Source organism: Danio rerio, chromosome 15 (genome assembly GCF_049306965.1).
Source record: "Danio rerio strain Tuebingen ecotype United States chromosome 15, GRCz12tu, whole genome shotgun sequence".
Classification (NCBI taxonomy): domain Eukaryota; kingdom Metazoa; phylum Chordata; class Actinopteri; order Cypriniformes; family Danionidae; genus Danio; species Danio rerio.
The window spans coordinates 27,686,560-27,707,117 of record NC_133190.1 but is presented as its reverse complement, the minus strand read 5'-3'; the positions used below and the strand labels follow the sequence as shown (position 1 = coordinate 27,707,117).

General features: G+C 35.6%; 1 protein-coding gene across 2 annotated transcripts in view; it reads left to right on the top strand.

The window, feature by feature from the left end:
• mettl16 (methyltransferase 16, N6-methyladenosine) overlaps window positions 1-20,322 on the top strand; it is a 59,142-nt gene extending 38,820 nt beyond the window's left edge. The window contains exons 7-10 of one of the 2 annotated variants that reach the window (XM_073922944.1): window positions 5,374-5,443; window positions 10,192-10,281; window positions 17,154-17,312; window positions 19,764-20,322. In XM_073922944.1, coding sequence (XP_073779045.1) covers window positions 5,374-5,443; window positions 10,192-10,281; window positions 17,154-17,312; window positions 19,764-20,147 — 703 coding nt within the window. In that variant the 3' untranslated portion in view covers window positions 20,148-20,322. 2 annotated transcript variants of the gene reach the window in all.
• The last annotated feature ends 236 nt before the right edge of the window (window positions 20,323-20,558 follow it).

Sequence of the window (20,558 nt, the reverse complement as noted above, 5' to 3'; positions counted from 1 at the left end):
GTGATGGACAAATGACTAAAAGCAAGTACTTAATTAAAGCACAGGGACCCTAATAAAATATCACTTCAGCAAAAGTACAAAGTTTTAATTTAACGTCTTTTAAGTAAAGCATTAAAGTAGTGTGAAAGCACTTTTTTATTTAGTGATCACTAAGCTTCTCGACATTCTGAAGTGTGCGTTCAGTGGGTATTTTACTGTCCCATGAGACTACACCAAAGGGGAGACACAACAGATTTTGGTTGGTTATGTGACATTAGTAACATGGTGAAATGTATTATGTCTGAATTTCATTCATACTTCACACATTCATACAGCACATACGTTTTTAAGTCTAGTAATTACTAATCGTATGTTCACACCGAAAGCGACGAGAGCGTCAAAGTAGCTGGAAGTCATTAATTTTCATTGAGAGCCGGCGGCGAGGAGCAGCGCGGCACATCTTCGCCGGTGTGGGTGTCGAGGAGAGTTGAAATCAAGTTAACTTTATGGTAATGAGCTATGACGTGATTCAGCGGCAAGCAATCAGAATTTTGAAGTCCACCACTTTAGAGGAGTTCAGAAAGCACTGTCATGGTGAACTTTGGTTCCGACCACAGTTGTTCCCAAGCGTTTGATTATTGCGGTCGCCAGATTTCCAATATTTACAATGTTTTCTTACATGAACATGCATTAAATAAGTTACTGGCAAGTTACTGATGTGCATTAATGTTATATATATTGATCTTAAAAGCAATGCACTTATGTGCTAGATGCTGCAAAAGACACAACCGTAATCAACTCACACATCTTTCAAGGGCATTTACATAGAAAAACAATAGAAAAGTAGGGCATTTAAATGGAAAAATGTGTCCTGTTTACTAAATTCTTTTGAAAGAAATCAACCAGCCATGTGCTTTATTTCTAATCGAATCAATCAGCTGGTTTGAATGAATCATTTGGATGAACAATTCACTGAATCACTCTATAAACCCAGGACTTGCTGCCACCTACTGATGGTTTTAATGTCATATTTATTTATTCATGATTGGTATAAATCAGCCAAAATCATTTATAAAATATAGTTTAATAATAATTATTTAGATCTTCCCCATGAATAAAAATGTAGAATGGGGCTTACAGACAAGTGACTGTTTTTTCTCAACAATGCAATTCTGAACAGGTTCAAGTAGTCAGATGCAACATATTTTCTAGGAAATACACTTCAATCTTCTGCTTTAGTTGTGAATTATTGGGTGTCCATGGGTTAATCTGGGCGCTTCTCCATCTCACTGTGCTTCAAGCTTCCTCTCTCTAGGGCTCAGACTATGCAAGCCTGCTGTAGTAAAAACAGTGTATGTGTGTGTGTCGGCAGGTGTCCATAGATCTAGCCAGGCGCTCTGATTGGCCCTCTGAGCTGCCTCTTCCTCTCCAGCCACTCCATCTGTAATTACTGCCAGTCTTCCTGCAGCTCCTCCTGTCTCACTTACAGCCTAAATACAACTCAGATTTTTTTTCCTTATGCCAGACAATCTGTGCCATTGAGAGTGTAATTGTTACTACTTCCTCCTTAGGGTCTGACAACTGAAGAGAAAGCATAATAAACAGCCCTTTTCAAGTGGTGATAGATGCTGGAGTACCCTGTTATTAACCCATCGCACCATGTGCCACGCAGCCTCCCTCCACTCCACTTCACAGAGCATGTGTGGATATTAGGCCTCTTTAATATTTCATTTGACAAAATGAAATGATTGTCAGGCCCCTGAGGCTTCATATATGGTGCAATGTGTGTTCAGCTACACACTCCCTTGTTCTGATGGTAGATTCCCCCTTGATGACCCAAACCCAGTTATTTTTTTCAGTTTAGCCTAAAGCATTTTGCTTTCACAAGATCATGTTAAATGCATATAATCGATTTAGTCTCAGATTAAAGAAGAGACTAAATGATTAACAGAAACTAAAAGATTTTTAGTTTTTTGAATGCTGTTTAGTATTGTAAATATTTGTAAATAATTGTAATAATAAAAAATCGGAAATTATAGATATTTACGTGCGTGCGTGCGTGTGTGTGTAATTTTTTTTCTTTTTTTAAATATTTCCCAAATGATATTTAACAGAACAAGGAATTTTTCACAGTACTTCTTATAATAATTTTCTTCTAGAGAAAGTCTTATTTGTTTTATTTAGGATAGAATAAAAGCAGTTTTAAATTTTTAAAACCCATTTAAGGTCAATATTATTAGCCCCCTTAAAGGTGCAGTAGGTGATCTGCCAAAATGCTTCGCGCTTAGCATTAGGGGTGTAACGATACACTCACGATACGATGTGTATCACGATATAATGTTCACGAATTAATATGTATCAAGATATTTGGAATAAAAATTGAAAATTAAACTGAAATGCAAATTTTACCAAGTAAACTATTTTTTATGTATTTCTTTAAGAAAATAAATTAAACAGGCCTGTCTCTGGAAAATAAAACAATTTTAATTTCAATTTTAATAAAATTTTTATTTATTTTATTTTTTTGGAAAATAAGACTAAATTAAGGAACAATTTAAGTAAAGGTACAAAAAAAAGCTTTCTATTCCATTGAATTTAACAGTAAGCGCTTAAGGCTTTGCTTGGTCACTTGCGTTTTTGTGTGTGCAAAAAAAAATCCATATTTCCAGGTATTTAATTCATATTTAATTAAATTCATTTAGAGATATCTCTAATTACAATTGTGACTAGTCAAAACTCATTTAGAGATATCTGCAAATATTTTTCAATGGAAGTCAATGGAGGAATATGACTAGTCATAATATATTTGCAGATATCTCCAATCTGATTTCGTACTAGTACAATTGTAATTGCAGATATCTCTAATTGTTATTCTAACTAGTCGAATTATAATTATGACTAGTCAAAATATAATTAGAGATATCTCTAAATGTATTTATGGATAGTCAGAACAAAGGTTTAAATGCTAAAACGGCTTGCCATACGCGCGCGTCTATCATATTCCGCCCTCTGTAGTAACAGCTCACGTCATGTGGGATTTTGCGGCCGCCAATACATCATTATATGAAGACAGAATGATATTTTAGGGTGAATTGTACCTTATAAATAAAGTGTGTGACTCTTTCAACACCATTAGTAGGTATCCATGTCGCTGTGCAAAGTATGTAAATCACTGTGAAGACTTTAAAACTTAGGATGTTTGACCCAGTATGCGTGTCAAAAAGCGGACGAGTCTAAAGCAATGACTGTACAACTGACATGTTGCCAGACGTCTGATTTGAGAGGATGGGCCATCCTCTATTTCAACTACACTCATCTTGGTCTGCTAACATAACTCACGTGCGACAGCAGGTGGAACGTAGCTCACGTGCAAACAGCTCAACTAATAAGAGAAAACGGACGTCATATCGAAATAAAATTGTCATTACGCCACGATGCATATTGTGACATTTTTGCATCACAATAAATCGTACAACGATAAATCGTTACACCCCTACTTAGCATAATATCTTTGAAACACAGTCCCTCCTCTGTCATCTAAAGCCACGCCTCTTGAAATTATGAACGCGCGCACCGCATCATGACAGGAGACAACCCTCTAGCTCATGTCATTCGCCAGTTGGAAATGTAGTTAGTGGTTGGCCGGCGGCAGGAATTATACTTATTACTAAGCCATACTTACATGAGCGAGTGAATAGCATAGTAAACAGTATAGGAGCGCGTCACAGGTTGTCTTTTTTAAAAATAACCCAATGTGAATATAAAAGCAACTTCACCTCAGTAAAGCAGGCTAGGCGGAATAGCGTTATTTACTGATGTTTTGTTGTTAAACTAGATAAAAATAAACATTATTGATGCTGTAAAAGGCCCCTCAAATTGAAAATAGTCACATCAGTTTTTCACCGGAAGATTTCAGTGATTGAACAACACTTCTGTGCATATAACCCATTCATAAAACAACACAATCTACATCAGCTTTGCATGAAGCTAAATTAGTTTTAAAACATAACATTACCTGTCTAAAAGAAATACTTCAGCCATGGTGTCATCCATCCTCCAGCGTGCAAATGTAACCCCAATATTGATTCAGGATTTTAAAAAGTTTTGATTCAGCATTTGTTTTTACTGCAACTGTAATTGTCTTGTGTGCACATGTACAACTATACATTTGCTGACAGACAGTTTGAGGTACTTATCAGAATTATGGGAATTATCGGCCTGATTTATTTAATTTAATGAACTTTTTTTAGTCTTGTGCCTTACCTAAGATATAAAGATTTATATAAATATATTTATATCATTTACTTTTATCATTCCTATTAGAATGTGAAGAGATTTTCTACCAGCACAACAAAAATGTTTCTAAAGACAATCACCAACTGCACCTTTAAGCAATATTTTTTATCGATTGTCTACAAAAACCATAATTATACACTGACTTTCCTAATAAACCTAATTAACTTAGTTAAGCCTTTAAATGTTACTTTAAGCTAAATGCTAGTATCTTAAAGTATTAAGGAAAAAGGTATGTACTGTCATCATGAGAAAGATAAAAGAAATCAGTTATTAGAAATTTGTTATTAAAACTATTATGTATAAAAATGTGCTAAGAAAAATCTTCTTTACAGACATTGGGAGAAAATATATTCAGGGGGGCTAATAGTTCTGACTTCAACTGTACAGAGTGTTCGATGCAAGTTAATTGCGATTTAAGCACAGGATAGATTTGAAAAATGTTACCATCAGGATCCATCACAAAACTCTTGAAAGTCAACTTGACCTTCAGCCACCAGTTCCTGCTTGAAAATCCTCATTAAAAATGTGTGCCGTCTGTCTGCCATAACGAACGCGTTTGCTTAAGTCTGGCTCTTACATGCAACACCCACAATTTGTTCGATTTCCCAGTGGATAAAATCAAGTCTTGGCCTACATTTATTCATTAAATATCATGTTTGACTCATAAATATGTCCCATTAGTGACATAAAATGGGTTGTTATTGCCTCGCATTGACCTTTTAAGATATTCTTCAGTGATTAAATGCAAGATTCTCCCAATTTGGAAAGCAGAAGAACTAGAAAATGAAGAGTTGAGCACCAATCAATTATGCATAGACTGTGTTTTCCTCCCACCCTCTGATGGATGAAGCCTCATCTTTTTTATAAAGCTGAAAATGCATTGATTTTTGTCTCACGTGCAGCTTCAAAGCTCCCTGTCAAGGTAGGGTTTTTAATTAAACATCGAGCTTCATATTTAAAAAAAATATATGAAGAGTAGCCCAGCTGACCGTTCCCACAGAGCGAGACCATATTCACGTCCTGCAGTGTGTTTGATGTGCTCTTGTGGATCAGCTGTCCAGACTGATGCTTTCACAGACCCTTTTCTTCTGTTTTCAGGTGGTACAGTTGCATGCTGGGAAAGAAGTGTAGCCTGGCTCCTTTGAAAGATGAGCTGCGGAAACAAGGAGTGAGTTTTTTAAATGACTAGATCACTTTTTTTTCTTGTTTTGTTTTTGTAAGGATTAAGCTATAACAAAGAAATCATCAGTTTTAAATGCTACTAGTATATTATTTATAGTTGGACTGATATTAAAATAAATTATGTCTGATAAATACAAATAGGCAACAATCAAGTGCTGTCAATCTTCAAATTTGACAGTTTTAATAGTTCTTAAATGCCACCTTTTCTATAGTTGTAATATGACTTATAAAAATAAGTATTATAAATGGTGCAGTTTTTAATGCCACCATTATATAATTTATAATTGGATTCATATAAAATGTTTTGTCTGATATAACCATTAAATGCTTGTATACGCGTATGACTAAAATTAAAATTCTATACTATTGTCTGCAAATAAATAAATAAACCTAAATTCAGTCATTTATGAATCGACTGATATTAAAATGAAGCTTTTATGTCTTATAACGGAATGCTTGGCATAAAAATGCAAAACTGTTTTTGTGAAAACATAAATTAATGGAATTAAAAATGCTTTTAAATGTCAGGAGTAAATGTATAATTTCTCACTACATGGCATATAGTATACAAGTACACCACCTGAAAAAAGTATTGTCGTCGAACCCAGTTGTAAGAGCAACAAATAATAACTGGACTTCTAGTTGATCATTTAGAAAAGTAGCAGAAGGTTGATTTTTTTCGATGAATCATCTGTTGAACTTCATCCCAATCATCATAAATACTGCAGAAAACCTATTGGAACCCACATGGAACCAATATTCTCAAAGAAATCTGTCAAGTTTGGTGAAGGAAAAGTCATGGTTTGGGGTTACATTCAGTATGGGGGCGTGCAAGATATCTGCAGACTGGATGGCAACAGCCTGAGGTATCAAGACATTTGTGCTGCCCATTACATTACAAACCAAAGGAGAGGGCAAATTCTTCTGCAGGATAGCTCTCCTATTCATACTTTAGCTTCCACGTCAAAGTTCCTGAAAGCAAAGAAGGTCAAGGTGCTCCAGGATTGGCCAGCCCAGTCACCAGAAATGAACATTTTTGAGCATGCCTGGGGTAAAATGAAGGAGGAGGCATTGAAGATGAATCCAAAAAATCCTGCTAAACTCTGAAAGTCCTGCAAGAACACTTTCTTTGCTATTCTAGATGACTTTATTAATAAGTATTAAGCATGGATGCAGTCCTCCAAGCTCATGGGAGTCATGCACAATAATATATTTTTTACCACTGCACCATGACTTTTGTATTCTATGCTGTATATTAGGGATGGGAAGATTAATCGATATGTATCGATACGTGGTCATGCGCGTGCACGATGCGAGTGCATCGGTAGAGCAGCAGAGGATGAATGAAATTTTGGAAGCAAATCGAGATGCATCGGTTTTTGCGAGATGCATCGGTTTTTCCAAGATACAGCTTATATTTTTAATATAGAATGTATTTTTTATTTATTAGCAAGTGTTGTCAACCTGTTTTTGGCGCATAATTTAATCGACCTACATAAAGTATGCCTTAGCAACGGACTTGCGGATGTGTACACTTACACTACAACTCAGTGTATCAGGTGTGCGGATGAAGCTAGTGGTGCACCCTCAGAAAGCGCGAGAAGCAAAACGAACATTTTATTCCTTTAATCCTTTAATCATTTATTGACAGGACAGATGCAATTTGCAAAATGTGCCGCGCATCTGTAAAATACGCGGGCAGTACGACTAATCTGAAATCTCACTTGAAGCGGCGCCACGGTGTTGTTGTGAAAGCATCTTCCAGTGATCCTGCATCCCCGGCTTCCTGCACTGCTTCAACTGGAGCTACCAGCTCCAAAAGTGGTGAGAACAGCATTGCAAGTTTTTTTCCATGCGCAACAGTTTTGTGCGCTCTACGCCAATAACGGATGTTATTGCATTGTTCATCTGCAAAGATATTCAGCCTAGTGTCACGGAGAATGAAGGTTTTAAACACCTCCTCCTGTTAATTTTTATTTAATTATAATAATAATATTAATAATAATAATGATAAAAATAATGGGTGTCACGGTGGCACAGTGGGTAGTATGACCACCTCACAGCAAGAAGATTGCTGGTTTGTTATATTTTTATTAGCCTGTTGTTTACAGTGACAGTGATGTTTCAAAGCAGTATAACACTGCTAGTTCACAACCTTAAGTTTTGAATAATCAGTGGCAAAATATATCTTTGTAAAACTTGTTTTCATAGTTGAAAAGTTAAATAACAATTCTTGTGCAATGCTAAACCTTTATGTTGAAAGAGTGCAAATATATACTTTTTTAATATATATTGCACTTATACATTCTGTTTATCTTGAAAATACTTGAATAATATGTGCTATATGTTCTAGAATGGCCCTCTACTGTAAACTGACACTCTGGCTCTGAGAGAAAAGCCAGTTTGTAAAAAAAGTCTTGGTTTTACTTGGTTAATAAATAATCAAACTCATTCAATGTCACAGCATCCTCTTTCACATAATCTCATAAACTTGATCTAATTAGTTAGTGCTGAATTATCGTATTGTATCGTGATATGGGTGTGAATCGTATCGTGTTGCATCGCAATATGTCACAAATGTATCGCTAATATATCGGATCGTATTCTTTGTATCGAGATGCGTATCGGATCGGCATTATAGCTTAGATGCCCAACCCTACTGTATATTGATTCTGTTAAGTGATAAGACTTTTGTCTAAACAAAGTCAGACCTTACTGTCCTAATTAAATAATTATAATTCAAGGCATGATCATATTTTATTTTGGTAAAATAAGCATAATCTATAAGCCACTTCTGATACCAAACGAAAAAACAGAAATTAAGATATTATTTTTTGTTCCTAAAACTTCATGAGGCGACAAGACCTTTTGTCAGGTAGTGTATTGACCATTCCGACCCTTCCCCTCTCTCTGCTCCCCAAGCTTTCCTGTGAATTCTCTCCACTTTCCTATCCAATAAAGGTGAAACCCCCCAAAAAATATAAAAATAAAATAAATTAATAAAAAAAAATCAAAACTATTAATTTCATTAGTAAAGCTGTAAATTTATATATTCATATGTATAAAATAAGTTATAATTAGACATTAGCAAATGAATGCACACAATAAAATATCTGATAAATAAAACACTAACTTGTATAACACCAATATATCAGGCATCTCGGTTCTCCTTTCGGATCTTTCTAGATAAATGAGTGGGCGTTTCCCCCTGGCTTTAGGTTAATTGATCTTAATGAGCTTCACTAGCGTAGCATAAAACTGCCCCACGACAGGGAGCGCTAATGGGCTAGATTTCATTTGTTGTTGATTAGGCATCATTAGCAGGCGCTCCCCATTAGCTCAGGCTGTGTCCGTACAGTCAGAACGCTGTGATATCTGTGAATGAAAGACATTCGCTCTGCTCACAGGTTATTAGTCTGGTGTCAGTCAGTGTGCTTTGGTTCATCTGAAGGCGTCGTCGTCCCGTCAGCCCTCGTTAGAGTCATTGTCCTCCTGGCCGGTGTCCTCCCGAAACCCTGGATCTTATTAATATGCAAATGAGCTTCTTTTTCTCCTTTTCCATCTCCTTTTTCTGTCCTTTTATCTGCTGTTTGAACGCCCTCTGCCTGCTGAGGTCAGACTCAGGGTGGTGTTTTTTACTGAAGGCAATGGGATTTGATTTCACCCTACAGTTCACCCCTAACACCGACATATATGTCTGTTAAAACACACTCCCTACTGTGCGAATGACAGGGCTGAGGGTGCTTAAGAATTCTGGGTACGTCTGGTGTTGGTCGTAGTTTCCACACAGACACACACACACATATCAGTAGTCAAAGACAAAGGGGATTTTAACCATCAAGTCAATGTAGGTGTAATGCAGCTTTGTTCTTTTTGTGTGCATTAGGGTCCTACTCGATTTAGATATCTATCATTTTTACGAGCCAAAAATTATGTCTATGATAGTTTTTGACCACACAGATACCAATCAGTTTAGACAGTCTGTAGTAGTGGATGATTATTGATGTATGTAGTCAATATGTAAATCCTAGTTTTCAAATATAGACTATATTTGAAGTCTTTGTTGTTGCATTGTGCTTGCTGTGAATAAATTATGCTAAAACATCTTTCCATTTTATTCCTTTCTTTTTTTAGTCAATGTGTCCGGGCAGAAAGCATTGTTGAAATTATATGACTATTTGGCATTACAGTCGCAATTAATTTCTAAAAGTGATTGTTTTAGAAAGCAAATATTAATAATTTTTTAATAATGTTGTTTTTTAATGTTCTCTTTATTTTATATTTCCTTTTTTTCTTGTCAACAAAAAAGACCTTGTGCAACAAAAACGACTGGCGCACCTTCGGTTTTTGGAACGTAAATGCGCGTTCAGTGTGATCGGCCCCTTACCTCACAAAATAATTCACTTGCACTACAGCATCTATGTTTTTCAAGAAGAATCTTTATACAATCATTGTATGCAACCTGCAGCTTATGGAGACCCTCTTATTTAAAATGATATCTCAGAGGAGCTGTGTAAAAAGAACTGCAATGAGTTCTAAAGAGGTTTACCTTAACCTGCTGCGAACACTAAAACTTTCTCACTAGCTAATTTGCTTGAGCATATAACTTTTGTCGTTCCCTGTACATATCATTGTCATCACTCATATTCTTAGTAATGAATCCTAGTATAATCCTTTTTGCGATTTTTCTAAGACGCCGCTTACTTTGAGTCTGAATCTTTTGTTTTTTTATAGGTTGCTAAAGTAACACACACAGAGTTCTGTCAAGGGCGGACCATGCGCTGGGCCCTCGCCTGGAGTTTCTATGATGACGTACCTGTACCTGTAAGTATTGATCATTTCCTGCAGTACAGGCCTTTCAGACAGAATGTGCTGTTGTTCTTATGAATAGTTAAAAAAAAGTTAAAAAATTATATTTTACTAGATTGCTAGCTACTAGAACTTTGTTTGTATGTTTATATGTTTATAGCATTATTTATCGTACAGTTTCAACAGGTTTCTAGCTTGTTTCTAGCATGTTTTAGCACATTGCTAACATGATTTAGTACTGGTTTATTGCTAGCATGCATTTAACACATTTTAGAATGCTATTAGCATGCTAACATGTTCATGGATTACTAACATGTTGCTATAATGTTTTAGTAAATTGCTAACTATTGCTAGTATTTTTTAACATGTTATTAACATGTTTGCTGCATGTTTTAGCTCGTTGCTAGCACACATTGTTAGCAGGTTTTAGCATTTGGCTTGTATGTTTGTGTCACATCCGTCAGTGACCACCTGAGAGCACTGTAGTGCACTAGGACTTTGTAGGCACTACAGCGTCCTAGGAAAGAACTACATTCCCATACATACCACGCGCATACACCGGAACACTTACACTGACCCATCATCTCATCTGTTTTGTGTTACCGTTAATTATATGGACTATTTATACTACCATTTCACCTCTGTTTTGTATCGCGTCGTTTGTCTTCCTGCTCCCAGTAAGTTTGTTGTTGTTCCTGATCTTGCCTCGTAGTTTGCCAAAGTCTAGTTCGTGTTTATCTGTCTCGTTTCTTGTTTTGTTGTTTATTTGTTACTTTGTATTTTGATATTTTGGATTTTTGTCACTGTTTTCTGCACTATATATCTATTAAATCTGCACTTGAATCCACAATCTTTTTGTTTCCATTTTGCTATTGTTTTGATCACGCTAAACGTGACAGTTTGTTAATATTTTATAGCATTATATTTAGTACAGCGTCTTAACAGGTTCTTAGTTTGTTTAGCCTGCTTTAGCACATTGCTATCATGTTTTGGTACTGGCTTCTCGGTAGCATGTGGTTAACATGTTTTAGAATGTTATTAGTATGCTAACATGTTAATATAATGTTTTTAGTACATTGTTAACTATTGGTAGTATGTTTCAACATGTTGCAAGTTTTAGCTCATTGCTAACATTCTGCTATAGCAATAACATTATTAGTAGAATGCAGTTAACATGCTTCTAACATGATTAACAGTACAGTGTTAAATATATTAGCATGTTGTTTTCATGTTTATCATTTTGCTAGCATTATATTTTATAACAAGTTTAACATATTGTTAGCATAATTAGCCTGGTGTTTCAAACACGTTTAGAACGTAACTAGTATGGTTAACGTGCTATCATAATTATTTGTCTAACATTAGCATATTTGATTGAATTGGTCTATTGCTAGCATGTTTCTAGCACATGTTAATATTATATAAACTAATAAATACTTTGTACGAGTTGATGTTTAATGTTTAGAAAGGCTGTCTGAGGAGAAGTTTAAGTAGTTCATAAAACATTTAATGTGCATCATATCTAGACCTTTTCCTTTTTTCGACCTGCCCTGTGTCTTTTAACTGTTGTATATGAATAGGTCTGTATTTTAGAGTCAGTTTTAAGTCTGCTAGTCCTCACACAACCCCTGTAGCCCAGTGTGTTTGATGTGCTTGTGTGTGGGAAAGCAACACCTGCTGAATATTCACTCAGACTTTTCAATAATGCATCTCCAGCCCATTCCATCAGACACACTTGACCTGCTTCCTAAGGCTCCTTCATGGCAACAGTTGCCCAGACGAGCTGCCGCTGCCACACAGTCACGCACTGCAGAGGGCAAACAGAGCTGTAAAGGGGGAGAGGGTTGAGGGGTGGCAGGATGATTTGTTATGGTCTTTCTGGAGAATTCCCCTGCTCCCAGATGCCTTTTTCCCCACGAGCACTTGAGCAGAAAGATTGGCCTACATATCTGTCTGAGACTCTCCACCCTCAGCCCGCATACAGCAGACCTCTAGAACTGCACAGACACGTCTACATCTGGATGCAAGAAAAACAAATATGTAGAAATGATTTTCAATTAGACATTACTTGTACATTTTACAAATATATTAGAGAATCTGGAAATAACATCACTCTTTTTGTTTTCTTTACAGTTTCAAAAATATTTTCACATGCTGTAAAATCCATTTTATGTGTAGACTCCATTTCAAACCATGCGTTTAAAAACAACAACATAAGATTCTATAAAATAATCGAAATATTATTTCTCATATTCTGTTTTAATTCATATTATAATTATTCATATTTATAATTTCTAAATTCCCTTTTTTATTTTCGAAAAATAAAAATTTTACATACACAAAAAATCAAGTAGAATTTCTGAAAATTGTATTTATTTATTTAATTATTTTTAGAAATTCTGCTTTATTTATTTATTTATTTATTTTTGTGTGTTTATGTAATTTTGGGAGGAGAATTAGATTTTCATTTTAATCATGTTTCACTGAATTCTGACTCCAGAGAGCTTGTGTCCTAGTTCTCATATTGTAAGAGAACAGGCACAAAAAAAAAAAAAAAAAAAAAGTCAAACATTTCACTTTTCATGTGTATTTTAGATGAAACCCCACCAATCATTCAAAAAGACATTTTGCAATTTAAAGGACACCCATTTTACCCCTTTTTAAAGATTTAGGATAAGTCTTTTGTGTCTCCAGAATGTGTCTGTTCAGTTTCAGCTCAAAACACCCATCAAATTACTTATTTTTCAGAATATTGGAATTTACTGCTCCAAACACATTGTTGCTGTTTTTTTTTGCTTGTGTTCTTAATGCTAGTTTTCCCAACCCACCGTTCCCACATGCCTGTCAATGTGCCTCCGTCTGATAAGCAGCACAGTGACAGAAATGAAGGAAGCAGATGTCATGTAATGTTTGTGAGAAATACTAGAGTAAGAACTTTCCCAATGAGAATTTCTTGTATTTGTTGTGTAGTTAATTCAAGCCTTTCTGCAATGATGAGTTGCATACAATGCTGTTCACGCACGCAACATAGTTCACGCACAAACACAAAATTTGCATTTGTTTTTTGCATGGCAAATGTGACAGGATACACGTTAATCTCCACTGCTATATGGATATCTGTTAATATATGAATCAAACATGATTTAACGTTCACAAACCGGGATCGAATCGTCTTCTTTTACAATTGTACTGACAGTTGGCTGATGGTGATGAAGACTGTAAAATCGGTGTAATTCATTACAAACATTTAAACTTGTAAAACTCATTCTTGATCACATTTGATAATGATTGATGATCACAGAGCGCTCAACAGATCTGTTATTTTTGCTTTGCGCATGTCCTGTCTTTGTGATATGATTATATGCGTTACTACGGAGACATGATAATACTCATCTTTCAATCAAATCGGTGAGTCGGAAACTGCACTCCTATGTCACGTTGCGGTCTGTCTTAAGATTTGAGAGATTTGGATCCCTTTTGAACGTCAGGAAATTTTAAAGAGACTTGTTGTGTTCATTATGACTGTGGACACCCCATACCTACACACAGTTCTGTCCAAACAACGTACAAAAGATGATTTTCATCAGAGGTGCCCTTTAATACACACCACAAGCTGATCTGGTGTACACACCACTTTTATTTTACTCATGCAAAAATGTACGAAATTCCATGACATGAGAGAACATTTAAAGACTGGATTTTGCTTTCCACATCACATCAGTCTGCTCCTATGGATGACATCCCACATCCTTTTGAACTGTGTTCTGCACTCACTACCATTGGTGTTTTACTCAGTTTTCCACTTCCTGTGCCCATTCTTCCTCTGTGAATCCAGCTGAGCCCTATTAGCCGAGCGCACAGAAGCCAGATCAATCTCACTGACAGACAGATCTTCAATCCAGACCTAAAATGCATTGCAGGATAGGCAGGGGGTACAGCCAAGACTCAGACAAAAAAGCTGTGGTTTGAAAAGGCCCCTGCAGTGCTGAAAGCGTGCCCGGGATATGAGGCTGTTGAAGCAGTGGATTTAGAGAGGCGCAGGGGTCAGAGGTCATCCTCACTGGCGGAGAAGAGTAAAGCAGTACAGGAAGAGCCCAATCGTCAGGATCTGATCACCCCCATCGCCACTCGTCTTCAATAATTGAATAACGACCTTTCAGCTGAAGTCTCAAAGCCTTTTTTTATTTGAGCAAAACCACTTCAGACACATCAAGAGGCTCAGTGTTGAGAGCTGAGCTGTTTAGGATCTGCTTGGAGCAAATGTGTCGCGGATAAATAATGGACAGAGCGGAGGGGGTCGTAATTCACGGCGAAGAGGGATAAAAGCAGTGCATCGCTCTGATTAAGACTGAGAGAAATTAATTAAGAAGGAGAGGGAGTGGATCGATGTGCGTGTCGGTCTGTTTCCATCCATTAAATCGCAAATGGGTGGAGATGTTCTTAGCTTGGCTTTTTTGGGGGAATTTTTTGACAGTCTGAAATGAAGGTGCAGGTTGTTTGATTATATTTTTGGATTCATCGCTTTATTCTTTAGATAGGACACAGTTATTCTTCAATGATCGTCTGAAATTTAGGTTTTTGTTGTTGTTAATAGGTTATATTTTGGTTTGGGATGGGATTTTGTCATTCTTAGCAGAGTTTAGATCGGTTGAGGTAAAGTCAGAAAATGGCGCCCTCTTGTGTTGGAGAATGTCGCTGCACTGCATGGGGAAACGCCTTTAGTGTTAAATGGCTGAAAATGAACTATGATTACATTAGATTCAAGACATTAGAGTACAAATAATGTAGTGAAGGGCTTAAAAATATCATTTGAAACTTTATTTTATTCTATATGGCCATAGATTGAATACTAGTACAACAAGACCTTCTTAATAATAATTATAATATTACAGTTCTAAAAATGAAGATAATCAAGTATATATTAATCCTGCACTAGTGTTTGTATTGTAAAAATGAGGTATACTATTACTAGATAGTAGTAGTAGTAGTAGTAGATTATTATTAGTATCATTACTGTGTAGTCAGATTGGTGATTAAACGAAACCGGTTTCTTACTTATTTTATCAGCTAAGAACTCTTTAACAATAACAATAATAGTAATGTGTCCCGTGATGTTGATCCTGTGTGAAACCATAAGTTAACCATTTTTAAGCATGTGATAAAAAACTGCATAGCCAGCAGTGTTTCAGACACCATAGCTAGCTGACTGTCCCGAAATCCCATTGACTTAATGTCTTTATCTGAGTATGAGGACTATAGTTAAGAGTGGTCTAGTCTGTGCTAAAGCTATTGTATATCCAGACAGAAGCAATGGGCTGTTGAGTATGATCCCATGATGGATGCCAGATTAGCTGTGAGCTTTCTTATATTAGGATTAAACCAGTGAAAATAATAATAAATAAATGTGAATTATTCATATTTTTTACACAGTGGAGGTCCTTCCAGCCACAACTGGTAAATATTATATTATATTATATTATATTATATTATATTATATTATATTATATTATATTATATTATATTATATTATATTATATTATAATGCTGCCTCGAATTCACATTTACTTAATATCTTTATCTGAATATGAGGACTATAGTAAAGAGCAGTCTAGTCTGTGCTAAAGATATTGTATATCCAGACAGAAGCAATGGGGTGTGAGTATGATTCCATGATGGATGCTAGATTAGCTGCGGGCTTTCTTATATTAGTATTAAACCAGTAGTAATTATAATAATAATAAAGGAGAATTCTTCATTTTGGGTGAATTACACTAAAAACCACCACACAATAAATCTGTGTACAAAGGAGCATTTCACATGAGGAGTGAACATGCTGTGTGTGTATGTGTGTTTTTGGCTTGTGATGAGTCATGATGTGTGTTTTTCAGTCTGAACAACAGATGCTCTGTTAGCAGAGGAGAAAGAGCGACTCTGTTTCTCTCACTCCTGAATCAGATGTGATGAGAGCCGGAGAAGTCAAATATGACACGCTGTGTGTGTGTGTGTGTTTTTGAGTGTTTGAGTGTTTGCACTCTGTGTGTGTTTGAGTGTTTGCACTCTGTGTGTGTTTGAGTGTTTGCACTCAGTGTTGTGGTATTTCTCAGTAAGACATGATTCAGTGTTTACGTTAGATCATTAATCACTCGTTCCACACTGAGCTCTTCACATCTTCAGACTCTGATTATATTTTATTATATTATATTATGCCAGAATGTGTCAATGAATATATATTTAATACTTATTTAAATTAAAATAATTACATGTACATTTTTCAACGTTTTTGTATTTCTATTTTTTGTGTAATTTTTTTAAAACATTTCTTCTTAACATTTTAATTTTATTTTAGTTCCTTTTAATATTGGCAATTGTGGTGTTTCAGCTTTAACTTAATTCAGCTGGTGACATTTCTAGGTTTTGACGTTTGTCTTTTAGTAAATTTAGCTTTTTAAATTTCATCTATTTAATACTAATCTTAATATAGTATTTAAGATATTTTAAAATATATCAGTTACTTTTGTTTCTTGTTAGCCATTGTTCTTGTCTCTCAAAACTACATTTCTTCAGTGAACAGACAAACAGCTGTACAACACCTGCAGCATTGTATATATAGCTGAAGGCTCAGGTGAATGTAGTGTTTTGCTGCCCTCTACTGCCTACTTCTAATAAAATACCACACTTCAACTAATATTAGAAACTGCTAAGTCAGATTGAATGGGCTGAGAAAGCACATCGGTCTTTATTAATACCAAACTTCCATCATCAACATTGGTGAAGTTTTAGCAATTATTTACAAAATCTGGTCTTTTGTATTCTGTTTTAAATGTGGCAACTGTGGAGTTACCTATAACCTAATAACACTTTAAAGCAATGAATATGTGTCTCCTCAGTCTCCGCCCTGTAAGAAGCGTAAGCTGGAGAAGGCCCGTAAACCCCTCACCTTCACCGTCCTGAAGGCCACAGTGGCAGAGCTGCAGGCTCAGACGCCTCACAGCAGCCCTACAGAGAGTGTGTCTGCCTGGCTGGAGAACATCCTCACTGACCTCAAGGTAAAAGCACACCATCACAACCATTTTTTATCATTAAATGTACTGGTTTAGAAATAATTACAGTAATGGTTATAATAGTAAATTATGAAGAAAGCTTATATCTTGATTTATTTTTATAGCCAAGATATAAATGATTGAAAAATAAACTAATAATACTATTCTATATATTAAATGGCAAAGGCAATGACTGTTTAACTTTGTGACTATTTGTTCATCAATATTAGTATTTATAGATGGTATGTTGTTTTCTTACCTCCATCTGTTTATTTATTTATTTATTTTTATTGTTATTTATTCTTTTCCTCATCAAATTCCTGTTAATGATGAGTTAATTTATTTGCTGTTATCATTCATGATCTACTTTTGTTGTACAATTGGCCTATAACACATGGCACAATATTTGTAAAACTTGCCTCTGATTGTATTTTTGGAAGCACGTTGTACATTCATTCTGATCATTTTAAATAAGAATTCATTCTGATCATTTTAAATAAGAATTCATTCATTTTCTTTTTCAGCTTAGTCACTTTTTTTAATCAGGGTTCGCCACAGCAGAATGAATCAGTAACTTAAAGAGGTGGTCCACTTTGATATCATATTTTAAACTTTAGTTGATGTGTAATGTAGCTGTGTGAACATAAACAACATCTCTGAATGTAAAATGTTCAAAGTTCAATGCAAAGGGAGACCTTGGTTTTTACAGAGTTAGCTTAGCAAAGCGTACAGGATACAAATTTTGGGGACTACAAAAAAGAATTCCAGGCCTTGAGAGATCATAAAGTTACTTTTACCGCGGCCACACACACTGGGCAGCTAAGAAATGCTGTTTTGCACCACAAACGATTTAGCTACATATTCATGTTTATCAGTCAAACTGCTGCAAACACACACACACTTCACCAGCGCGTTTGTGTCTCTTTATGTGTGTGCGCGGCTTTGCATTGATTCTCTATAGGCAGCTTTTCCATGCGTTTTACATCTCAGACATTGAAATCGCAAAAGATATGTTGATGACTCATATTACTTACACCTGCACGTTCCGGATATATGTAAATGATGTTGTGTAACGCTTTGAGCTAAAAAAAAAAATACAGGAGAGCTCACCTGACTTGTGTAGCAGTAGAAAAATAAATCAAGACTCACACAGGTCGCATCCCACATCTTGTGCTTTATTCTTCTGTCACGATATATTACAGATCATAACTTACTCCAAGCATCAGAGAAAAAGAAAACTAAAGTCCTGCGCACATGCGCTCGTTACAGAAAGTTCACATATTCACACACACCCATAGACACACACAAAGACGATGTCTCTTAAAGGAGCCGCATCCCACTTTCACTCGTTACAGACACTTGTCAGATGTTATTTTAGAGAGCAGGCATGATGTTGACTGATTGTTTACACAAGACGCGTGTGCTTGTACGGGCGTGACATAGAGCCGATCCGCGAATCCCAGCACATTATGACGATGACCAATCAGAGTGACCTGAGGGTAAGCCTTTCAGAGAAACTAGGAAATATGTCAGTCGTTTTCATGTTAGCTGAGTAGCTGTAAATAATCAAAGTGAGATTTATGAAAACATAATAGATTTCCTCCAAGTGAAACATGAGCACACATTGCTTTGCAGCTTATAAACACAACCAAGCCTTAAAATTACATTCTGGACCACCCCTTTAAATAAAAATGTTAAAAATAAAAGAAATAACATGGAAATGTCATCAAATCAGTTTTATTTGATTTATCATTATGTTGTTATTTAATTCACATCAAAAAAATTATAATTACTGTCAAATTAGTATTGTTGTCTGGTATTACATTTACATGAAAATAATTAAAAAATAAAATAAAGATAAAAGATAAAAATTAAAAGATAAAAAATTTACTTTCAAATAATTAACTAAATATTAAGCATTCTAGATGTATACAGATGTATAGTACAGTATATAGAATATAAAGTATAGTATATAGTAGTATATTTTAAGCTATTGTAATTAACACATTGTAATAAATGTTTTTAATTCATGTGGTCAAAAAACTCATGTGTAATGTTGCTGTTAAAAAATATATTTTATAAGTATTACTGTTAAATAAATCAACTAGCAAAAAGTTTTTATTTGGTTAACAAATATATTGTAATAGTAATAACACGCACACACACACAAAAAAAAATCTCTGAGGTATATTTCCAGTATTATTTCCAAGGTTTAGGGCAGTTCTGAAAGCAAAAGGAGGTCAAATCAGGTACTAGTAAGGTGTACCTAATAAAGTGGCGTGTGTGTGTGTGTGTGTATATACATGCTATTAATAATAAATAATTACACATGACTAAATTAAAAAGTAAAAAATTATTTAAGATAATAATTTTTTAACCCTACACTTTTTGTATACAGAAAGTGACTTTCTGTAGACTTCCTATAGCAGAAGAGCGGCTGATGTGTTTGTTCTTCAGGTCCTTCATAAGCGTGTTCCTGGTGGAGAAGTGGAGCTGAGCCTCTTCCTGACAGCTGTGGAGAACACCTGGATCCACAGCCGGCAAAAAAGAAGAGAACAGGGCCGACATCTGCGAGAGCTACCCAGAGCACAGGAGCCACCCTCAGAAGAAACCTCCGTCACAGAGCAGCAGCAGCAGCCGGACATCCCGCCGGAGTCTCCTGCAAACGCAGAAGCACTGCAGCACTTCCTTTTCAAGTGCCTGGTGAACGTAAAGCAGGAGGAGGAGAAGGATGTGCTGGTGGAGATGCACTGGGTGGAGGGCCAGAATAAAGACCTGATGAACCAGCTCTGCACCTGCTTAAAGAACGCTCTCTTCCGACAGGTAGCCAAGCCCACCTGAACAGCACACACACACACACACACACACTGATCATTCTGCACATAAACACCATCCACAGTGCTGGAAAACCGAACTGCAAGTCAAAAGTTAATCGTTACTGCACCAACTGATGTTTTTTATAAGACACTGAACAAAGTTTTACTATGTTTGTAATAAAAACAAAATATTTTAAGTAGTTTTGTTGTGTTTTGTAGTGTTTTGGTGACTTTGTGTTTTTTAAGGTGTGCTCTTAGTTTTTTTTTGTTTTTTTTTCAAGTTCTATGAGATCTTAATGTTCTACAGAAAATATGATCGTAGTTCTGTAAAATAAATTATCAAGATTTATTTGTCTTCTATATTGTGACATACATTTCCTACCGAATAACAATAGTAAAATATTTTATAAGTTAGGATTTCTACATTTTTTATACA